Source organism: Ornithorhynchus anatinus, chromosome 14 (assembly GCF_004115215.2).
Source record: "Ornithorhynchus anatinus isolate Pmale09 chromosome 14, mOrnAna1.pri.v4, whole genome shotgun sequence".
Classification (NCBI taxonomy): Eukaryota; Metazoa; Chordata; class Mammalia; order Monotremata; family Ornithorhynchidae; genus Ornithorhynchus; species Ornithorhynchus anatinus.
In genome coordinates this window covers 13,088,100-13,112,575 of record NC_041741.1, presented here as the reverse complement: position 1 = coordinate 13,112,575, position 24,476 = coordinate 13,088,100, and the positions used below count along the sequence as shown (strand labels likewise).

The window sequence follows — 24,476 nt, the reverse complement described above, 5'->3', positions numbered from 1 at the left end:
TTTTGCCTCAGTATCTCATCTTCAAAAATATCCTCACTCAGGTATGAACATGGATTCGTGTACCTCTGCCAGCCAGGAGGTGAGCTTGGCCCTCCCTTCAGGTTTGGTTGATTTGCTGTGTCAGGTCAAGGTAGCTGCAACTCCAGAACTCAGCTGGAGGTGGCCAGAAGGGAAAATCTGGTCCAGTGCCATCCAAACCTATAGCCAGTTTGCCCTCCGTTGTCAGGCTGGGACCCACAACCTGGCACCCAAATTGGAGGCAGGCCAATTTAGCCTCAAGTACCTCGCCCCTGGATGAGAGAACAAAGTGAAGTGATTTTCCCAAGGTCACGCAGCAGGCAAGTGACAGAGTCAGGATTAGAACCCAGGACCTTCTGACTCCCAGGCCTATACTCTATCCACTAGGCCACGCTGCTTCTGTTTGCTCCACTGCCAAGGTGGATGGTATTACACTCTCCTCAAATTCACCATTTAGTCCCTTTCTGGCTATCTTGAGAGTGGGCTTTTTTCTTGGGGGGCCACAAACCAGCTGGTCACTTCGGCTAGGCTGGGGCAAGAGTGGAGAGTGACGTAGGGTGGGGAGAGGGATGGGGAATGGAGACAAGAGACTATACATGCAGTAACTGATGCATCTTTCTGGTCTGGTGAACCATTTGGGTGGACGACCATCACTTGTGTAACTAAAGTCTCTTGAATTATTATGTAGATCAGACACTAAACTCTCAAAAGGTGCCTCCAAATTGGACAGTTATCTTGCTCCTTATCTCGTGTCTTACCAAAGGCCATTAGGAAATAAACCTCCCTAACTTCCATGTAAGAAAATATCAGCCCCTCCCATCCTTTACATATTTGATAGTCACTCGAGCTGAAGAGGATTTATGAAATGGGACTATTTAAACTTGGTCAGAGATTACACTGGGAAATCCCTTGCGCTCTTGCTTCATTGACTGGGCCAGATGATATGCTTTAGGGTGCGTCTCAAACACCAGTACAATCCACACACGTGAGTAATGAAATCCTTACCTCAGAATTACCCTCCAATCCTGAATCTTCTAATATAAAGAATTCAGGAAACCAAAATAGATTGTGCTTCTTATTTCCTACTAAATGGCCCATTGTAAGCATGCGACCATGCAGTATTTCTGTTGCATTACCCATACGACACTGAGTTTTAAGGCCCCTGTCCTCAAAAGCTGCTTGAAGGGAGTGAGGGCAGGGATCCTGTCTATTAACTCTACTGTAGTCTCCCAGATGCTCAGCGTATAGTAAATGCTCGAGAAATACCCCGGATTGACTGACTGACCAAGACAGACTGGAAAAGAGCAATGAAAAGCCCATCAGCACAGAGGACAACTTTTAACCGCCCGCTGTGTAGAAGAGCCCCTCCCCCCCAGCCCATTGGTGTTTTATTAAGAATAATAAGTATAGTAACAGTAATAATGATGGTATTTACTAAGCACTTACTATATTATATGCCAGGCACCGTACTAAGCACCGGGGTGGATACAAACAAGTTATGTTGGACTCCGTCCCTGTCCCATGTGGGGCTCACAGTCTCGATCCCCGTTTTATAGATGAGGTAACTGAGGCACAGAGAAGTGAAGTGACTTGCCCAATGTCACACAGCAGACAAGTGGTGGTGCTGGGATTAAAACCCATGACCTTCTGAAGCCCAGGCCCGTGCTCGATCCACTAAGCTATGCTGCTTCAGCCACGTTCAGTGTTCAACTATGTCTGCCCACATAGGATCTCACCATCAGTAGGAGTCTGTGAATTCTCCAGGTAGCTCTACATTCCGCCTGTTTTGACAGGTTGGGTAACAGCAATTAAATAACTGACTTATCTAAATCTGTCTCCACAAGGTAAAGGTGAAATCAGGAAGAAATCCCAGAGGCCTGCCTAACCTGTTTACTTGTGGGAGCTCTAGACTTTACCTCTTCCCTTTCTGAAGCACTTTTCATGACTATTACTAAAACTACGTAATCCCCTGCTACTTTTTCTATAGCCTGGGACTTCCCTCTTGGAAACTGCAGATGAACTGCAAAATTCCCATTTTCCCACTTGTTTTATGAGGAATTTTGCTCAGGACGACATTCTGCTCATCATCAGTCATCGTAACTGGTGGCCCTCCTCACTGCTCCCCGTGAGTCACCACCATCAAATCATCAGCACTTGGGTCTGGTCACCCTCCAGGTCAGGTTCAGAACCCACTGTCGACAGAGTCGGCCCAGGGCAGGGTGGGAGTCCATTTCCAGTGCTTTTCCAACGAGGAAAAAAGGCCTAGATGGCGCAAGGGGCAGACACCCAACTGAATGCCAAATCTCACACCCAGGATGGGCGGTTACTTGGGCCTAGGCCAGCCACTGGATTTTTTTTTTTTAAGTAGCTGAGAGCTCTCCAGTTGTAAACTCCTTAAGGACACGGACCACAGCTTTTACTAATTCAACAGGCTGCACACACGAGGCATCCTACACAGAGCGAGCATCCAGGACAGTGCGAATGAGGTGGAGGACAGGCAGGGTGGGGCTGGTTTGAACTTTAGACTTCCGCCCACAATGGCGCCTTCCAGACTCGGCTGTGGATGCAGTTATTAACCCCCACAAGCTGCTTAATATGGGGTCACGGTGGGTTTGCCCACCGTGACCCCATATTCATGTTTTGCCCACTTGTCTTATGCGTCTGTATACATTCTTTCATTCATTCATTTGGTCACTTTTATTGAGCACTTACTGTGTGCAAAGCACTGTACTAAGAGCTCGGGAGAGTCCGATATAACAATAAACAGACACATTCCCTGCTCACAACAAGCTCCAGACCATCTCATCTGTGAATGGGGTAGGATACAGAGATTAGATGTACACACATTAGACACGTTATGATGAGTGGATATTCCCATCCAAAAAGGCACCTTATGAGAGATACAAGCATGAAGGAAAGGATACGCTACTATATTGAAGATACTTTAGGCAGATAATCCAGTCATCCTCTTCTCAAGTTTAAAAGGGAAAATAAAGGAACTGAACAACATCTGGCTTTATTCATGGCAGATTGGGAAAGATAGGGGAATACCAGCTATTTGGAGTCAAAGAATGTTCTGCTCATTGAAAGAAAAGACCCTGCAACTCCACATTTGATGACCAAATGATGCAATTTGTCTCACCAAAAACTTCAAGAATCAACTAACCCCTAAATAAGCAGCCCTCTGGCACCAGGGTGGAGAATGCAGATGGAGGAATTGAAGTCACATGCCTGGCAGCCACACCACACAGCTGGGGGGGCTTCTGTGCAGGCTTTTAAGCATTCCCGTCCCCTCATTTGCAAACCAGCAAATGGGGAGGACAGCTAACTTTAACTCACTTTGAGGCTTTGGGTTTTTGGTGGGTTTTTTTTACAGGGTTCCAGTTCTCAGGAAACAAGCACTCTTATGCAGACAAGGTCCTTGATCTGGCAGCAAGAAAGCTTACTTTCTCCTAATTAGGCATCTCCCCTGACAAGTCTCTCCCCAGATCCAACGATTCTACCCCTAAGGGGAGCCCAAGAATCTTTTCCAGCCTCCCAGTCTTAGGGCCCTACTTGACTTCTCCCTCTTTCTCCCTGGCCTCTATTAGAACAGTGGCTGTTTTACATCCCCCTATAACTTCACTACTTTTCCACAAACCTGGAATAACCTGCCACTCTGGATTAGGGTGCTGTATCCACTAGGCCACGAACAACTTTCTCAGGGGCCGTGATGCTGCCTGCCATAACAATAATAATTATGGTATTTGTTAAGCGCTTACTAATGTGCCAGGCACTGTATTAAGCATCAGGGTGGAATACAAGCAGATTGGGTTGGACACAGTCCCTGTCCCACATGGGGCTCACAGTCTTAATCCCTGTTTTACAGGTGAGGGAACTGAGGCCCAGAAAAGTGAAGTGACTTGCTCAAGGTCCAACAGCAGACAAGTGGCGGAGCCAACATTAGAACCCAGGTCCTTCTGACTCCCAGGCCCGTGCTCTATCCACTAGGCCATGCTGCTTCTCTCTCTGCCATCTGCTGCAGACCGTGACTGCATTGAGGGCTATTGCTCCATCCCTCTGGGCTAGGGAAAATCCCCGATGGTCAGTCCTAGCGCTCACGTTTCCTGTTCTGGAATTCCCTCGTTCACCTTCCTCAGGGCTGGCCCTACTTCCTTGCAACTGGCCCTCCTGCCTGGGCAAGAGAAAAAGGCACCCAGAAAAAGATGCCAAGGGAAGGTGATGGCTTTGCCAGTTTTAGAGCTGAACTGCTAAACTCTAAAGTCACCTGCCCTGTGCAGGAGGAATTTGGAATGGTTAAAAAAACAATCCACATCTAACAAAGAGGTCTTATAAAGAGAGTGTGGGGTCAGGGTTGTGGGGGGAAACAAAAGGTTTGGTGGAGAAGGGGTGAGAGACAGAGATGGTAAACTCATTGTGGGCAGGGAATTGTTTATTGTTGCAATGTACTCTCCCAAGCACTTAGTACAGTGCTCTGCACACAGTGAGTGCTCAATAAATACAACTGAATGAATGAATATTTTAGAAAATCCAGAAGGATGATTTATCTGATCTGAGGCCCTTTCTCCTGGAGGTGAAAGGGTTTCACTGAAATATTTTAAATATCTATATACCCTGTAGAGGAAAGGAAAACCCAATTGGGAATATAGCTATATGTAAATCATTTCAAAATCCTAAAACAGAGTCCAGGCTTACTAAACGGAGAGGAAAATTACCAAATTTACCCTCTTGTCTGAAGAGAAGAATGGAGGCAGATGACCACAGTCACAAAACCCAGAAAATTTCCACCTGCCAACTCGTACTGCCAGGATCACATGGCAAAAGTCCATAATGACTTGGGCTTCAGCCTAGTCCTCTAACAAGTTTCTTCACCCATATACTGGTCTGCACAATCACAACGTGAACACTCTTCAGCTTCTCAAAAGAGCTGAAGAATTCTGAATATGCATCATGTCAACACCTCAGAACTAGAAGCTTGTGTGTTTTTTGGGTTTTTTTTTTTCTGTTTTGCCTCAGCATGACCTATTGGAAAGAGCTCAAGCCTGTGAGTCAGAGGACCTGGGTTCTAATCCCAGTTCCACGGTGTGACCTCGGGCAATCTCTCCACTTCTTTGGGCCTCAGTTTCCTCAACTGCAAAATGAGGTTTCAACACTCATTCTTCCACTTAGACTGTGAGCTCCATGTGAGACTGGGACTGGGTCCAACTTGATTACTTTGTATCCACCCCAGTGCTCAGAACAGCACTGGACAAATAATAAGTGCTTAACAAATACCATAAAAAAAAGTTCTGAAGCACATCTATCTAGGACAGAAGGATCATTTACGAACACAGCTTCTAGATGGAGCCAAAGCTCTGCCCCTACTCACCACTCGCCACAATCTAGCATGAGCACATTTCTAACTTAGCTTGCAGTGTCTGCTAATGGTGGGTGATAAACTCCTTGTGGGCAGGTAGTAGGCCAGCCTCCTTTGGACCTGCAAGATTCCGTGTCCCACTCAGGCATTAAAGCAGAGCAGGTCAAGGAAGGCAAAGGAGCATGTGTGCTGAGGAGCCCGAAAGACTGATTGAAGCATTCTAACTAGACTGTTGTTATTCCTGTTTCTAAACAGTTCAGGGAGTTCAGTTGGGTTTGCACAGCCTGGAAATCCCCTTCATTTCACTACTAACCAGGAAGCTTCATCTGTGTATCAATGTATCACTGGGGCTCTAGCCTGATTTCTCCTCCCTGTCTTGGAAGCCCAGAAACTTAAGTGCCTTAAGTGCCTAAACTGGGTGCTCCCAGATCTGAGGTAGAAATTTTTTTGAAATGTATATTGGCTTTTCAGAGATGGAAAGTGAAAGGCATTTGGGGGTGGCCTTTAGTTTTCCTTTTTTTTTTTCTTTCCCTAACTGATTTTTTCTTTTTTCCCAGAAATGAAGGCCTCCAGGGAGAGGTGGGAATCTTGAAGGGTGGGTGTGCAGGAATGGCTCAAGGAACTGCGTAAGTAGGGGGGGAAATCCCAGACCTATGAGCAACCCTTCATGTTGCTGACTAATTTTTTTAAAATAGTATTTAAGTGCTTACTATGTGTCAAGCACTGTTCTAAGTGCTGGGGTACATAAAGGTTTATCAGGTCGCATGCAGTCCCTGTCCCACATGGGACTTGCAGTCTAAGTTGGAGGAAGGATGATTTTATCCCCTTTTTACAGATGAGGTGACCGAGGCCCAGAGAAGTTAAGTGACTTGCCCAAGGTCACACAGAAGACAAGTGGCCAGTGTTAGGATTCGAACCCAGGTTCTCTGTCTCTCAGGCCCAAGCTCTTTCCATGCTGCTTGGCCATGCTGCTTTTCGTTCCACTCAGTATCGTAACTCGGAAGTAAACCCGAAGCTGCCATGATATGGCCCTCTTGCCCCCACCCCCACCACTCTTCTCAACCGGGTCACAGCTCCGATGGAAGGGGAGGTGAATCTTTTCACCCAAACCATGTCCTCCCTGACTTTTTTTATTACTGAAGACAGCACCACCATTTGCTCTGTCTCAGAAGCCTTGGCATTATCCTCCTTCATCTTTCTCATTCAAACCACACACTCGATGTACCACAAAATCCTCTTGATCCTATCTTCACAGGATCGCTAAAATCCACCTGTTCCTCTCCATCCAAACTGCTACCACACTGATCCAAGCACTCACCATTTCCCGCCTCGATTATCGCATCACCCTCCTCTCAAGCCTCCCCGTATCTTACCTCTCCTTTTTCTAGTCCATACTTCACTATACTACCCGGATCATTTTTCTGAAAAAAATGTTCAGCTCATGCTTCCCCACTCCTCAAGAACCTCCAGTGGTGGTCCATTCACCTCCGCATCAAAGAAAAACTCCTAACCGTTGCCCCTTTCTAGCTTACCTCGTTCAATTTCCTGCTACATTCCAGCCCACACAACTCTCTCCTTTAACACCAATCTACTCTTTATCTCGATCTCATCTATCCCAGCCCAGACTCCTTGTCCACATTCCCCCTTGGGCCTGGAACTCCCTCCCCCTTTCCTATCCGACAGTCCACCTTCAAATTCCTCCTACAATCTCATCTCCTCCAAGAGGCTTTCCCAGATTAAGCCCTTCATTTTTGTTATCTTCCCTCCGCTCTCTATGAACTCACCTCACTTTGATACTCACCTTGGCCCTACAAGACTTATGTAAGTATTCTTCTAGTCTACTTCCCCTATCCCTAATCTATTTTAATATCTGTCTTTCCCCCTAGACTGTATGCTTCTCATGGGCAGAGATTGCATCTATCAAGTTTCCTGTACTTTCCCAAGCATTTGGTACAATGCTTGTCTAGACTGTAAATTCATTAAGGGCAGGGAATGTGCTCATTAATTCTGTTGTATCGTACTCTCTCAAACACTTAGTATAATGCTCTGCTCATATTAAATAATCAATAAATACTAAGGATTGACTAATTGAATGGCATCCAATAAGTGCTCAGTAAATACCATTAATTGATTGATTAACTGGGTGCTCCCAGATCTGAGGTAGGAATGTACTTTGCTAGAAATTTTTCTGATATGTAACCAGCAGGGGGAAGGGAAGGTGATACAAGCAAAATGCCGGCAATGCTGAAATAGTATTCATTCATTCAACTGTATTTATTGAGCACTTACTGTGTGCTGGGCACTGTACTAAGTGCTTGGGAGAGTACAATATAACTATTAACAGACACATTCCCTGCCCGCAAGGAGCTTACAGCCTAGAGACGAGCTTACATAGTCATACAGGTCTCTATCATATACATCAAAAGTCCGTGTTTATTGCTCAACCGAATTTACTGTTGAAATGTTCATTGTTGAATTGTTGACAGTGGAAATAAGATGGCTTTATTGCTTAAAATAAAGGTGCACAGATTTTTTTTATTTTCTAACTAATGTGAATCTACGTTAAACCTTTCCCTTGTAGAAGCCAGAGGATCGGACGTGTTCAAGAACAATGCTTGGGGTGATGTTGCCATGTTGATGTGCTACAAAAAATTTATTCCAAAGGTCTGGGATGTACTTATCGGACTTTCCTGAAAATTCCCAGAAGAATTATTTCTCCGGAGGAAAAAGGTCTAAGGTGAAGGAACTGCTGATTTGCATTTCATATAATTGTAGAAGAATTTTGACCTTCATTAGACTGTAGACTTCCTAGGGCAGGGATCACACCTAATCAATCAATCATACTGATTATTCAGTGCTTACTGTGTGCAGAGCCTGGTACTAAGTGCTTGGGAGAGTACAATATAACATAATATTCTCCCCGCTCCCACCGCCCCAGAGTGTAAGCTCACTGTGAACACAGAATGTGCCTGCTTATTGTTGAATTGTGCTCTCCCAAGCACTTAGTACAGTGCTCGGCACACAGTAAGCGCTCAAGAAATACGATCGAATGAACACAGTTGGTAGACACATTTCCTGCCCCCAACGACCCACTCCGTGGAATTTATTATACTTTCCCAAGTGCCTAGTGCAGTGCAAGGCACACAGTAAGCCCTGATCGTTTGTTTGATTTGGTCATCAGTTCAGTGGCCAAGTGGAGAGCAGTCCCCAGACTCTCCATCTATGGCCCCACAAACAGAACCAGATGCCTGTTTTCTGAAAGCGGATGCACCATCCGATAGGATACTAGTGAGTTAAGATGTTTCCTCACAGGGATGGCTTGTACTTAAGGAGTGGACAAGACTCCCTTTTTTCTTTCATTCAAATTGGGATAAAAATGGGAGAAGAGATGACCTCTGGAGTTTTTACAGCTAAAGAGGCCCTGGGTGGAGGCTGTGGGGAGAAAATCAATCAATCAATCTACGTATTTAGTGTGCGCTTACTCTGGGTAGAGCACTGTACTATGGTTTGGGAGAGTACAATACAACAAAAATGAGCAGACTGAATGGAACTGGGGAGGAAAGTACTCAGCTAGCATGGGGAGAGGCAATGGTGCGTGTTGGGAAAGAAATCCTGGGGATGCCCAGGGAATCATTTTGGTTGTCAACTGCAACAGCTGACAAGTCTCGTATGTAACTGTGTCCATGCCTCGGCCTCTCCCGAATACAATTTATTCACGCCCCACAATTCAAGTAGGAGCCATTTGGTCCTTCCTCATCAGACCTCAGGCAATTTTCCACTTCTCTGGGACACCATGCCTCAAATCTTCCTCTAATGATGGATCAGTGGTATTTACTGAGTGTTTACTATGTGCACCACACTGTACTAAGTGCTTGGGAAAGTATAATGCCATAGAGTATCAAGTCTAATGATGGTCAGAATTCTTTATGCAAAGAACAGCACCTTGTGAATTGCTTGTTACCTTTTTGTTTTTGGTATTTGTTTAGCACTTACTATGTGCAAGGTACAGTCCTGAGAGCTGAGGAAGAAACAAGCTAATCAGGTCGGACGCAGTCCATGTCCCACATGGGGCTCACAGTTAAGCCTCTGTCCCAAAGCATGATCATTGCTGACTTTTTTTTTTAATGGTATTTAAGCACTTACTATATGCCAGGCACCTTATTAAGCACTGGGGCAAACACAAGATCAGTGGGTTGGACACAGTCCCTGTCCCACACCGCGCTCACAGACTGAATCCCCATTTTACAGATGAGGGAACTGAAGCACAGAGAAGTGAAGTGCCCTGACCAAGGTCATGCAGTGGACAAGTGATGGAGTTGGGACTAGAACCCAAGTTCTCTAACTCCCAGGCTGGGCTCTTCCCACTAGGCCATGCGGCTTCTCTCAATCAATTCAGCATCCAATCAATCAATGGTATTTACTGAGCTCTTACTGTGTGCAGACCACTGTACTGAGCACTTGGGAGAGTCCAATACAACAATGTAAGAAAGTTGGTAGACACGTTCGCTGCCCAGTATGAGTTTCCAGTCTACAATCCTCTGCTTTTCAGATATCGCCTGCCTAGAGTGAGGCCTTCATGGTTACTGGAGTGGATCATCTATTTCCTCCACATGCTCAGTTTATTTGCAACTCACCGCTCAGTGATCTTCCCTTCTGCAACCCCCTCACTTCCCTTCCCACTTCCTCTCCTCTCTTTCTGACTTGGCCGGGGAAACTCTTTGACGGTTAATGAGGAAGAATGCCTTCCGGCATTTCGGAGGATTCTGCAGGCCTGGGAGCACTTCCCTCCACTAGGTAAGAGTCTACCCTATAATCAATCAACGGTATTTATGGAGTGCTTAGTGTAGGCACAGTACTAAACTCTTGGGAGAGGGCAATACCTGATAATATGAGATTTGAATACTTTTTAACTACCCAATTGCTTTGTAAAGTGCTTAGCACAGAGCAAATGCTTAAATATCACAATTACTTTTACAATATAAATCCTATTAATCTGCTAGAAAGTCCTCTTTTCTAGCCTCTCCCATGCTGCCTGCAGAGGAATACACTAGAAAGGCGAAATATCCACAAGGTTTCTCTGTCCATTTGGATTTAATCAAAAGAATGCACTCAAGTGAATTTAAGATGGATAGGATATAGGGAAGCAGCACTGTTTAGTGGGACGAGCCCGGAACTGGGAGTGAGAGGACCTAGGTTCTAATCCAGGCCCCACCACTTGCCTGCTCCTTGAGTAAGTCACTTCACTTCTCTGGGCCTCAGTTCCCTTATATACAAAATCGGGATTAAATCCTTCTTCCTCCTACTTTGACCGTGAGCCCCGTGTGGAACAGGGACTGTGTCCAACTTGATTATCTTGCATGAACACCAAGGCTCAGGACACTGCTTGGCACAGAGTAAGCACTTTGCAAATCCCATTAAAAAACAAAAAAACCCTTGACTTTAATCACCCCACCCCACTGATTCCAAGAGATGAATAAGAGTCCCAAGCTGCAGAAAACACCGTGCAGTCGAAGCTTTACATACGTGATAAAAAGCAGGGCTTAACACGCGCTTTCTTTTGCAGCCCCAGTTTTTGAAAGGAAACGTTTCCCTGCAGCTGTTCCACAGCTGAGGTACAACATGAAAGCGAAGAGGAAATGCGCCTGGACATCTTGTTAATGAAAGAATGGAAATCCCCCTCGCTCCTGCCCACTTCTCCCAGTGAATGCCGCCAAGGTCACAAGCTCCGTTGGCTCAAGTTTCTCAGCAAGGAGGGTCTGGCGGCACCAGAGTTCAATCGGGGCGGTCACCTGCCTTGCTCAATCCCGCAGCTGGCTACAGGGTCCTGCTGAGGCCGATGGGACGGCACCACATGCATTTTGAGATTCTAAGTCCCAACGGGACAGGGACCATATCTAATTCCCACCTGTGTATTCTTTATGAGCACTTAGTACAGCGTTCTGCATGTAGTAAACCCTTAATAAATACTACTATGATGGAGGTCTGCTCGGTGAAGGCGATTCGAGCAAGTCTTCGTCCAAGCAGCAGCATAGAATAATAATTATGGTATTTGTTAAGTGCTTACTATGTGTCAGGCACTGTACTGCGTGCTGGGACACTGTACTAAACGCTGGTGGATTGTGGAAGCAGTGTGTCCTAGTGGATCGAGCATGGGACTGGGAGCCGGAAGGAGCTGGGTTCTAATCCTGGCTCTGCCACTTGTCCACTGTGTGACCTTGGGCAAGTGACTTTACTTCTCTGGGCCTCAGTGACCTCTTCTATAAATGGGGATTAAGATCGGGAGCCTCGGGAGCCCCGTGTGGGACAGGGACTGTGTCCAACCTGTTTAGTTTGTACCTACCCCAGCACTTCCTACAATGTCTGGCACAAAGTAAGTGCTTAATAAATACTATTAAAATGAAACAAAAGCTACCACCAGTGACACGGCCCCTTGCCAAGCCCAAGGGAATGGAGGGATTAAAGGCGTGCACTGAGCTCTTTTGGAGAAAGAGGCTTCATAACTGCAGCATTAGTCCTGGGAGGCTTTTCCAGAACCCCAATCTCTACTTGGAGGGCAGAATTCCCATTTTTTAAAAAATATCTGTCAAGCTCTTACTAAGTGTCAAACACTGTTCTAAGCGCTTGGGTGGATACGAGTTGATTAGGACGGACACAGTTCTTGTCCCGCACGGGGCTCACAATCTAAGTACTCTGTACTACTAAGTGCTCTGCACACAGTAAGAGCTCAATAAATATGACGGAATGAATGAGTAGGAGGGAGAAGAGGAAAACAGGCTCAGAGGAGTTATGTGACCTGCCCAACGTCACACAGCAAGCAATTGGCAGAGCTGGGATTAGAACACAGGTACTCTGACTCCCAAGTCTGTGCTCTTTCCCCTAAACCACACTGCTTCTCAAGTCACTCATCAGACATATCTTCTATCAACAATAAAAGTTACTGATTGGTTTCTCCCACTGGATACGAGAGTGCAGTTTTCCCCACCTTCAAAGCCCTTCTAAAACCTTAGCCCCTAATAAACTCCCCAAATCCAAGTCACATAAACCCATCAGTCATCTCTAGAACCTACAGATTGATTTATTTCCTCCCTGGCACTTGGGTACCCCTGCATAATTGATGGTTGCTATAGTCAAAGTACTTATTCTGATTTCCCAATTTGTCTACCCTGCTACATGTAGGCTCCTTGTGGGCAGAGAATGTGTCTTGTGCTTCTTCTTACACTTTCTCGAGTACTTACTCCATTGTGTTGCTTAGTACAGGGCTCTGCACACAGTAAGCGCTCAGTAAATACAACTGAATGACTACACTGCATTCGGTGGGCAGCAATACTTTTATTCATCAGTGGTATTTACTGAGCATTTATTGTATGCAGACCACTATTTATGGAGCACTCATTATGTGCAGAGCATTGTATTAAGCGCTTGGGAAGGTCCTGTGCAACAGACTCGGGAGGTGGGATGCCTGCCCACAAGGAGTTTACAGTTTTCAGGGGGAAAGATACATTAAAATACATTACACATAGGGGAATTAGTAGAAATGTAAGGATATGTATCTAAATTTATTCCATCTTATTTACTGAGCGCATACTGTGAGCAGAGCACTGGACTATGGGCTTGGGAGAGTAAATGTCGTGGGGCTAGGGTACATAAACAAGTGTATAGTCAACCCAAAGGGGAAGACGGATAGGGGAAATGACGGGTTGGTCAGGGAAGGCCTCTTGGAGGATATGTGATTTTTCAAGAGGGTTTGGAAGGTGGGGAGAGTGGACTTTACCAAAGAACCAGTTCCGCTCTCTCACGGCCCCGGAAAACTGGGGCCCAGTCCTCTGGCTGAGTCTTTGAAAAAGCACCGGCAAACAGAGGGGTGTCTATTAACTGGACCAGATGGACGGGAAAATTCGATCCTAGACCAGACCCTGCAGACCAAAGGCAGGGCCTTTTCTGGGACCCGGAATCCTACGGATTAAGCAGGTAGTAACTGTAGGCCAGGGCCGGGAGGAGCTTCCCCAACTGCATGTGGTCAGGGCTCCTGGCTGCACTTCCCCTTGGCCTCTCTGTGGCGAGGCCCCGGCGAGCAGGCACTTCCCCGACCACTCTGTTTTTAACTACAAAAACTGTTGAGCTGTTTGGCTCTGGACCTGGACCTCGGAAAGAAATCCTGCCTTTTCTTCCGAGGTTCAGAGAGTCGCTGCTCTTTTTCTTCTTCTTTCCGATCGGCCCCTAGTTTGTTGGTGGATGCCTCCTGCAGAAATTTCAGGGCTCTCCTCTTCATCGTTCACACTCAAACTCTGGAAAATCCTCAAATCTCAGTCAAGCCGAGTCGGACTCGGGGAGGTGCCATCTGCTTTGCCCAGGATTCTGAAGCTACCCCTGGTTGGATAACTGAGTTCCAAGTTTCTCTGTTTGTTTTTTGTTTATGGTATTTGTCGGGTGCTTAGTATTTGTCGGGTGCTTACTGCGTGCCAGGCTCTGCGCTAAGCGCTGGGGTAGGAACAAGCTGATCAGCTTGGACACAGTACCTGACTGACCCTGAGTTCACAGTCTTCATCCCCATTTTACAGATGAGGGAACTGAAGCACAGAAAAACTAAGTGACTCACCCAAGGTCACACAGAAGATAAGTGGCGGAGCTGGGATTAGAACCCAGATCTTTCTGTCTCCCAGGCCCGGGCTCTAGCCATTAGTCCACACTACTTCTTTATTGCTCCTTTCCACCACGAGGGAGTCATTCCTGCAGTCTCCTCACAACAGCCTCACATCCAGCCTCATGGAACTTCTGAGGGAGAAGAACTTCAGGCAGAGCAAGTGGGCGGCGGCAGGAGAAGGAAAGGAAAACTTCAGCCGGAAGCAGCGGCCACCTCTTTTACATCCATCTCCTTTGGGTCCCTCTTGGGGAAACCCAGGAAACCAGTGGCATTGGCAGTCAGCTGTAGTTTCGCTTACCTTTTCCTACGGCTGCTTTGTTCTACACCGAGGATATCTGTTTTAGAAAGCACGTGAGGTTCCCCGCCTATGTACAGGAGAGAGTGAATGTGCGTTTGTGTGTCTGATCGGGACAGTGAATAGATGAGAAAGTATGTGTGTGTACGTTTCCCTCCCCCTCCGACTCCCTCCAACCTTCCATTTTCTCACACCCACGCATAGCCTGGTCTTTCTGCTAGTTCCCCTTTTAGCCCTCCAGGCTCCTGAACTGGAAGCAGCCATCTGATCAGTCCAAGTTTCTTCACTTGCACGCACCCAGTCGGCGACAGCTTCGACCACCGCGCCGGCCACTCCTCGAAATTCCTCTTCTAGGAACACCCTCTTCCTTCTCTCCATGGAAGCTATATTTTGCACTCTCCCCAAAGTTTAGTATAATGAATACCATTGACTGACTGAAGCTGTACCTTTGTTTCCAGGGTCCCGTGGAACAGTTGTTTGGGGAAGCAATAAAACCCTGCCCCTTAGCTCAACCTTCATTTCTAAAATGAGGGAATGGATCAGAAACTTGAATCAGGATTATCCAAGAGAGAAGACCCAGAGGTTATAAAGATTGCTATAGCACCACATGAAATTCATACAACCAATGTTTTGGGGACATCAAGATCTTACTTTTGGTGCTAGAACATCCGTCTCGGTTGACAGAACTTGGTAACCTTTACCTGAAATTATTATTTTTTTAAAAACCCTACAAAAGCACCGCACCTAAAGAGTTCCATTCCAAAGACAAGTTTTCATATATAGAAGGAAGATTCCTACTGCACGTTCTGTTTTCAACAGCTGCAAATCTGGATTGGAGTCTCTCCGCAATATGAACAATTTAGCGACTATAACAAAGCCATCATAATGAAGAACAGAGGTGTGAAAAGATCGGTGGCCTTGTCGACTTCTGATCCAGTATCAAAATCAAAATGCCACATAACTCCTGGAGAAAACCTTTCATTCCTCTTCCTCTTCTCATGAGTATCACTAATTCAATCATTCAGTTGTGTTTACTGAGCGCTTACTGTGTGCAAAGCACTGTACTAAATGCTTGGGAGAAAACAAAATAACAACAGACATATTCCCGGCCCTGTTCTAAGTCTATTGGCAAATCTTTCTTACCCGGCGCACGACAGACAGCTTCTTCCCCACTTCTCATTATCCCCCAAGGGCAGGGATTATGCCTTCTTTCTTTATTTTATTTTCCCAACTGCTTAGTCCAGTGCTCTGCACGGAAAAAACAATAAATACTACTGGCGGTCTCAGAGGGGACACAATTTCTGAATGTAATGTTATTGCCATCTACTGGCCATACGTTTCAATAGAAGTAATTGCAATACTGACTTGGATGCAATGTAGAAATATGCTGATGATACACAACCTTTCATTCATTCGACCGTATTTATTGAGTACTTAATGTGCGCAAAGCACTTTACTAAGCACTTAACTTTCCACGGTCCCAGATTAAAGAGCACAAACAATGGTACTACAGAATTAGAACCTTGGTCCATCCAGCCCAGGATTCTGCCTCCGATAGAAACATCAGGATGTCTAGAGTAGCTAAGTGCTAGTTGACCTTCTGGACATCCATCCTAATGTTTAGATGATGGAGTTCTACGTGAGGCTCACAGTCCAAGTAGGAGGAAGGTATTGAATCCCCATTTTGCAGATGAGGGAAGAGAGGAACAGAAATTAAGTGACTTACCCAAGATCACACTGCAGCTATGTGGTGAAGCCAGGATTAGAACCCAAATCCTCTGACTCCCAGGCTCACGCTCCGTCCACTGGGCCACATTGCTTCTTTCCCTCTAATAACCCATTAAGGACTTGCTAATCCATGAATTCATCCTAACCCTTTGTGAACCTGCTGGCATTTCCAAAAGCAAAATTCCTTGTGGTCACAAATTTCATGTAGTCACCCCTTCCTGGGTGAAGAACTGTTCCTTTTTATTTTCTTTCTAATCTGCCACCTTGCAACTGCAAAAGATGAGTGACAGACATTCTCATCTCGATGGCATCCTACCTCCTCCCTCGTTTCGCTCCCTCTGTTTTTCTTCTACCTGTCAATTCTACTGTTGTGTCCCTTTTCCTGCTTCCCTGCTTTGAAACAGTCCCCAAATTTCCAATAATATATCAGGCACACTTCAGAAGCTTTAATCCCAAACTTGCACCTTCTAATCTTTAATTATGTATTGTGATCATTATTTTTAATTAGTTCAGTGCCATTTAGTCATTCATTCAATTGTATTTATTGAGTACGTACTGTGCACCAAGCACTGTACTAAGTGCTTGGGAGAGTACGATATAAGAGTAAACGCACACATTCCCTGCCTACCATGACTTTACAGTCTAGGGGACTGCACTAAGCACTGGGGTAGATATAATAAAATCAAGTCAGACACAGTCCCTTGTCTCATATGAGGCTCACGATCTTATTAGATTTAATCCCCATTCTACAGATGAAGAAACTGAGGCACAGAGATGTAAAGTGACTTGCCCAAGGTCATACAGCAGGCACGTGGCAGAGCCAGAATTAGGACTCCTGTTCCCCGACTCCCAGGCCCATTCTTTATCCACTGGCCATGCCATCTTTAATTATTTATGACACTGGCTCTGAGAGTTGTGTGAAAGTCAGGCAGAGTTTCTCTTACTCTTGCCTCTCACTGGAGACTGAAGGGTATGGTGTAATAAACAGGAAGGTTGGGGGCTTACAGGCGGCTGGAGAGAGGAAAGGAGAGGAGAGAGTTTCCAAAGTTCACTTGACACTGCCATTTCTGAGGCTTGGCCGCCCGCCCGCCCCCTCCTCACTCAGCCACGGAGATTCTGATCTTCTCACTACTGCCCATTCCAGAAGTAGAAAGAGTTATCACTAAAGGCCCCTCTGAACTTCTTTCCCTCCCTCCCATTCCTTCAACCACCTGCCCTGAGCACGGACCTCACCTGAGCCCCTAAACAACTGCCACACATGCATGGATATTCAGAAGTTGAGAAGAAGCGACAAGGGAGACAGCAAAGCGAGAAGAAAATATGGGCGAGTGTCTGAGGGCGAGGAGGAGGATGACTGATGATGCAGCTGAACAATATCTGAAACCGCCCCCCTTCCATGTCAGCTTGACTCGCTCCCTTTGCTCTCCCCCTGCCTCCCTGCCCCATAGCACTTATGTATACATCTATATTTCTATTTATTTATATTTGATGCCTGTTTACTTGTTCTGATGTCTGTCTCCCCCTTTCTAGATTGTAAGCCCGTTGCTGGCAGGGACTGTGTCTCTGTTGCTGTATTGTATTTTCCAAGAGTTTAGTACAGTGCTCTGCACATAGTAAGTGCTCAATAAATACGATTGAATGGATGAATGAATTTGATACCATGGGTTGGATTTACTGTTCTTGGTAAACAAGGGAGCAGAATAGACTAATGTACTCAAGGAAAAGTCCATCCATTTATTTTTTATAGAGAGATGTATTTCACTAAATACATCTAGGGGCCACCAAGCATTTAGTGGAGGAGGCTGGAACCCAAGCTCCCATTGCCCATTGGAACAATAATTTACTAATGCCAATTTTACTAATGACAAGCTCCCTTAAGAATGTATCTGTGAGAGTTTGAAAGGGATGACTAGAGTGTGAAAAGGGACCCTGATTTTCCAGGGTAGAATACGTATGACACTGAAATGCCCTGTTCATCTCCATTTCGAGATTCTTCAAAGAAAGCTAGTCAGCGATCTTTCTGGAGTAGCTTCCGATGGTAAAGAGAGCTAGCTAACGTTCAGGCACCATTTCCTCCACAAAATCCGATGGAATATTATCTTAATCTCTCTGGTCAACAGTCCGCTAGCGCAATAAAATCCAAGCACAACGTTTCAAGCTCACCTCGGGGCTGGTTTTCCTGAATTGGTCAGAACCCTCTATCACATCCTTCATGATCTTTTCCTTGAGAAAGTCATATTCTTCAGGGCTCAGGTGAAGAGACTCCAGATTTTTGCCACAGGCTGAACACTGCCCACTGTAACAGCAATTGATGTTGTTAGCTATTGTATGAGATGGGTTTCCTTGCAAGCAGCCGGGAGGCCAGGTGAAAAAACCACAGCGGGTGGAAAAAGGGAAAGGTAACAAGATCATGCCTCGGATCTTTCTGCTGACCAACAGATTGTAAATTATATCATTTCACACAAGCCACTGTGGCCAGCAAGGAGAAGTGCTGTCATTTGTGCCTTGAGAAAGGTACATGTATGGGAATTCTACTCGAGGCCTGGGACAGGCTAAGCGTAAGTGGAGTGGGGAGAGGAAGAGTTGGTAACACATCAAGACTGCAATAATAAAACAGCCAAAGAACCTAAGAAGACAAGGGCACCAAAAGAACAACACTATGGCTAAAGGAGCAGTTTTTTGGCTCTTTACCAGGGTCTGAGGGTAATAATAATAATAATAATAATACTAGTATTTGTTAAGCGCTTACTATGTGTCAGGGACAGAACTAAGTACAGAGGTGGATTCAAGCAAATCAGGTTGGACACAGTCCCTGTCCCAAATGGGACTTCCAGTCTTAATCTTCACTTTACAGATGAGGTATCTGAGGCACAGAGAAGTTAAGTGACTTGCCCAAGGTCGCAGAGCAGACATGTGGTAGAGCCAGGATTAGAATGCAGGTCCTTCTGACTCCCAGGCCTGTGCTCTATCCACTAGGTCATGCTGCTTCCTAATTACCCAGTGCTTAGAACACTGCTTGGCACATAGTAAGCACTTAACAAATACCATCATTATTATAACATCCTTCCGAATACTCTTATTGCTTGGAGGATGTATACTGTGGATTGAAAGCTCGTGTGGGCAGGGAGCGCATCAACCAATCTGTTATAGAGTACTTTCCCCGATGCTTAGTTCAGTGTTCTGCCCACAGTAAGCGCTCAGTAAATACCACTGATTGATGATGTGCAGCTGCTCCTGCTTCTTCTTGCCCTCTCAGACTGTGAGCTCCTTGAGGGCAGGTTTCATGTCTAATTGCTCGTGCTGAAGTGCTCAGCATAGCCTTCTGCACAAAGTAAGTGCTCAACAAATACCACTGACTGACTGAGTCAACACCACATGAGCCACACTTTACAAAAATAAAAAAAAAAATGCCCCGCAAATCCATTTTACCTCTTTTGAACTGTGGTGAATTGGCCTTTCCACCTCTCTCCAGGAATGCTACAAAACAAATGGAAAAAAAAGTCATTAGTGGATTCAGTCAAGACTGCTAGGCTGTAAATTCCTTGAGGGCAGAGATTGTGTCTACCACCTGTACTGTACTCTCCCAAGTGCTTAGTACAGTGCTTTGCATCAGCAAGTGCTCAATAAATAGCATTAATTGATTAACTGGAATTTCACCATAAAATAATGCTATTTCAAATCTTTTCCAAACTGTAAAATGGGGATTAATTACCTGTTCCCCTTCTCCCTTAGACCGTGAGCCCCATGTCCGGCCTGATTATACTGAAGCGCTTAGCGGATAGTAGGTGCTTAACAAAGATACTTATTATTATTATTATTAGGGCAGCTAAGGAGCTACCTTCCTAAACATCCTGATTGTCTTGTACCTACCCCAGCGATTAGAACAGTGCTTGACACATAGTAAGTGCTTTACAGATCATATATACGTAAACATATATATTAATATTAGATACATCAGTACAGTGCCTGCCACATAATAAGCGCTTAACAAATACCATTATTATTATTATTACCACCATTAGATGCCCCCCGAATGATCATTAAGTTGTAAACCAGGTAGAATAGACCCTATGAATGAGCATGGCAAAAGGTGTTCCTTGTTTTATGTCTTTTTGGGAAAAAAGATCCAGAAATATCAGTTTACCTCTCAAACCACGCCTTTACACTCTGCACAAAGGATTCCTCGGGATACATCTGATGATCTCTTAAATACAAAAGGATGTCCAAAAGTTTGTTTTTAAGCTGGTCGTCGTTCACGCCTTTAGCAGTATCAAAAAAAAGCTGAAAAGTGTTCCAGGTTGGAGTCAGGGCATAACCCAGCATTTCTTGATAGAGATCCCAAGCGAGATCCATCTCTTGATGAAGGAGGGCTCCTTGGATACAGTCCCCATAATTTGTTTTTGAGGGAGTTATGATCTTTTTGACCTTCTCTAATAGCAGTAAGCTCTCTCTCCAGTGATCTGAGTGGGATAAACCCCGGATCAGAAGGGTATAAGCCCCCGATTCCAGACACCTGTATTTGGCTTTCAAGATTTTGTAGAGGTCGATAATCTCTGCTGTTTGCTTCTGGTAGACACATAGTGTCAAGTAGTTAATAAGCAAATTATACCCCAAATCGCTGCTATTCCTTTTGGCTACCCAGGCCAGCAGAGACTTAGCCACATCTAGGGGGCTATTATTCTTGACCATCTTCTTCATGATCCAACTTTCGAAATTCTTCCGGGTTTTCCATTTGTCCTTCATATTATCCCACTCCTCTGAATTCAAAGGCTTGGTTGGGAGCAGAACAGAGTCATCCGGGTAAATGGAAGCCTGTCCTTTATCCTGGCCCAACTTTCTTGATCTGTTCTTAGCCGCTCCAGCTGAAAATAAGGGATGAGAAACAGAGGGGTTGTGCTTACCTCTGCCCTTACCTTCTCCTATCTTTCTAGAATTGGCCTTGGAAGGCAGCAGGCTGACTCTTTCGCTATTATCTGGAGAAGACGTGGTAGGAGAGAAAGCTCTATGGACTTCCTTATAGCAATGGAAACGGGAGAAGAGAGGCGGCAGAGGCCGGCACCTTGGAGCCAGAGCGCAGTGCCAGCTGTGAGTCCACAAAACCCGCAAACCTTGCCAATATGGATGGGGGAAGAAAGTCATAATGTAGCAGACTGAACGACAGGGGTGAGAGCAACCAATCCCCAGGCAAGTATCAGGGCCAAGTTTCTCTAAGGAAGTTTCGGGGCCGGGAAGACGGGGAGAAATAGGCACTCAGAGGAGACTTTCAAAAATAAGGGAAAACTAGCTGTGTCACATCTGTGGGCAAAGAGGAGATAACTAGGGTCCAGCTGTGATCGACGGCAAGAGGCCGATTATTCCATCCTGTCTCCTTGACAGGCCTCCGCTTCCGGGCTACAGTACCAGGCAGCTCTGGTGAACTGGGGAAATCTTCTGCTTCAGGTCAGAGGAGCTGCAAGGCAACACCAAAGGAGAACGTGTATTACTTTCCAGAACCAGGGAGTTCAACGGAGTCAGTCAATCGCATTCATTAAGCGCTTATTTGTGTGCAGGGCACTGTACTAAGCACTTGGAAGAGTATAATATAACAGTATAACAGACCCATCCCCTGACCACAATGAGCTGTGAGCGGGACCATTGTCCGAGACCCCACTGGATGCAAATGATTAATGGCCCAAGGCCAAGAGTGCCACTGCTGGGGGGAGTCAGAAGTCGTGGGTTCTAATCCCAGCTCTGCCACTTATCATCTGTGTGACTTTGGGCCAGTCACTTAACTTCTCTGTGCCTCAGTTACCTCATCTGTAAAATGAGGATTAAGACTGTGAGCCCCAGGCAGGACAACCTGTTCACCTTATATCCCCCCAGCACTTAGAACCGTGCTTGGCACATAGTAAGCGCTTAACAAACACCATAATTATTAATATTAACCAGTGGACTTGAAGAGGGAGAGCGTTCCAGGCCTGAGGCAGGGCGTGGCCAGGGGTTGGCATCAAGATCGAATACCACAATTATTATTATTATCATTAATAATAATATTAATAATGTTGGTATTTGTTAGGCGCTTACAATGTGCAGAGCACTCTTCTAAGCCCTGGGGTAGATATAGGATAATCAGGTTGTCCCACGTGGGCTCACAGTCTTAATCCCCATTTTCCAGATGAGGTCACTGAGGCACTGAGAAGTGACTGGCCCAAAGTCACTCAGCTGATAAATGACAGAGCCGGCACTAGAACCCATGACCTCTGACTCTTAAACCGGTGCTCTTTCCATTGAGCCACGCTGCTTCTCTAGGTTAATATTATTAGTTGAGTATTATTCATTAGTATTCCCTTATTATTACTCTTTCAGACCGTGAGCCCGTTCTTTTAGACTGTGGCCCCGTAGTTGGGCAGGGATCGTCTGTGGTTGAACTGGACATTCCAAAGGCAGAGTACAGTGCTCTGCACACAGTAAACGCTCAATGAGCAAAGGTAGCGTGGCTCAGTGGCAAGAGCCCGGGCTTGGGCGTCAGAGGTCATGCGTTCAAATCCCGGCTCTGCCATTTGTCAGCTGTGTGAATGTGGGCGAGTCACTTCTCTGGGCCTCAGTTCCCTCATCTGTAAAATGGGGATGAGCCCACTGTTGGGTAGGGACTGTCTCTATTTGTTGCTGAATTGGACTTTCCAAGCACTTAGCACACACCGTAAGTGCTCAGTAAATATGATCGAATGAATGAATGAATTCTCCCCCATTATAAGCTCAGGACCTTCGGGATGATCAACAAACCTGCCTGTGTTGGTTACCGAGCTCAAACCTTGAGTAACAAAGCTCTAATGTTCTCTGGAGCACAAACAAGTGATGATAATCATAATAATGGCATTTGTTAACCACTTACTATGAGCCAAGCGCTGTTCTAAACTCTGATAATAATAATAACAATAGTAATAATAAGAATGTTGGTATTTGTTAAGCGCTTACTATGTGCAGAGCACTGTTTTAAGCGCTGGGGTAGATACAGGGTCATCAGCTTGTCCCACGTGAGGCTCAGAGTTAATCCCCATTTTACAGATGAGGTCACTGAGGCCCAGAGAAGTGAAGTGACTTGTCCACAGTCACATGGCTGACAAGTGGGAGAGCAGGATTCGAACCCATCACCTCTGCCTCCCAAGCCCAGGCTCTTTCCACTGAGCCATGCTGCTTCTCCTCCCCCCTTTAGACTGTAAGCCCGTCATTGGGCAGGGACTGTCTCTATCTGTTGCTGATTTGTCCATTCCAAGAGCTTAGTCCAGTGCTCTGCACATAGTAAGCGCTCAATAAATACTACTGAATGAATGAATTTTCCATACCAATAATAGTATTTTATGAGTGCCATTATTAATACATTAATAATGCCATTATTCTTGACAATAAGATTGAATAGCCCTTTAATGGGCAGGGACTGTATCTGTTGCTGATTTGCTCATTCCAAGAGCTTAGTCCAGTGCTCTGCACACAGTAAGCGCTCAATAAATACTACTGAAAGAATTCTCCACACTAATAATAGTATTTGATAAGAGTGCCATTATTAATACATTAATAATGCCATTATTCTTGACAATAAGATTGAATAGCCCGTCAATGGGCAGGGACTGTATCTGTTGCTGATCTGTCCATTCCAAGCGCTTAGTCCAGTGCTGTGCACATGGGAAGCGCTCAATAAATACTACTGAATGAATTCTCCATACTAATAACAGTATTTGATAAGAGTGCCATTATTAATACATTAATAACACCATTATTCTTGACAATAAGATTGAATAGCCCGTTAATGGGCAGGGACTGTATCTGGTGCTGATGTGTCCATTCCAAGCGCTTAGTCCAGTGCTGTGCACATGGGAAGCGCTCAATAAATACTACTGAATGAATTCTCCATACTAATAATAGTACTTGATAAGAGTGCCATTATTAATACATTAATAACACCATTATTCTTGACAGTAAGATTGAATAGCCCGTTAATGGGCAGGGACTGTATCTGGTGCTGATGTGTCCATTCCAAGCGCTTAGTCCGGTGCTCTGCACATAGTAAGCGCTCAATAAATACTCTTGAATGAATGACTGAATGAGTTCAAACCCCTAACAGGCCCCGCGACCCTCGCCCCAGGGCGGGCGGGGAAAGACTACAAGTCCCATGATGCCCCGCGGGCCCCGCGGCCCCGCGCGCCGGGCGGGCCGGAGGGGGCCGCGGCGGGGCCGGGCGGCCCGGGGGTGGGAGCGTCCCCCCCGCAGCCGACCAGCGGCGGCCCCCTTGTCCGAGGACCGAGCCCCGCGACCCTCCGGGCCGGAGAGAGGGCGGTCGATCGACCCGCGTCTGCCCCCATTACTGACCAGAGCGAGATGGACGCCGCAAGGCCGGGCGCCGGCGGGGAGGCGGGGCCGGAAGTGACGTCGGCGGAGCCGACCACGTGACCCGAAGGTCGGCC

The 24,476-nt window shown here is 45.9% G+C and overlaps 1 protein-coding gene across 1 annotated transcript in view; it reads right to left on the bottom strand.

The window, feature by feature from the left end:
* Positions 1 to 24,476, bottom strand: part of PRORP (protein only RNase P catalytic subunit) — an 88,946-nt gene extending 64,470 nt beyond the window's left edge. Inside the window, exons 1-4 of the mRNA XM_029079486.2 lie at positions 24,382 to 24,476; positions 20,183 to 21,487; positions 19,468 to 19,515; positions 18,202 to 18,334 (exon numbers count right to left, since the gene is read on the bottom strand). Of these exons, the coding sequence (XP_028935319.1) occupies positions 18,202 to 18,334; positions 19,468 to 19,515; positions 20,183 to 21,177 (1,176 nt within the window). The 5' untranslated portion in view covers positions 21,178 to 21,487; positions 24,382 to 24,476. The remainder of the gene's footprint in view (positions 1 to 18,201; positions 18,335 to 19,467; positions 19,516 to 20,182; positions 21,488 to 24,381) is intronic.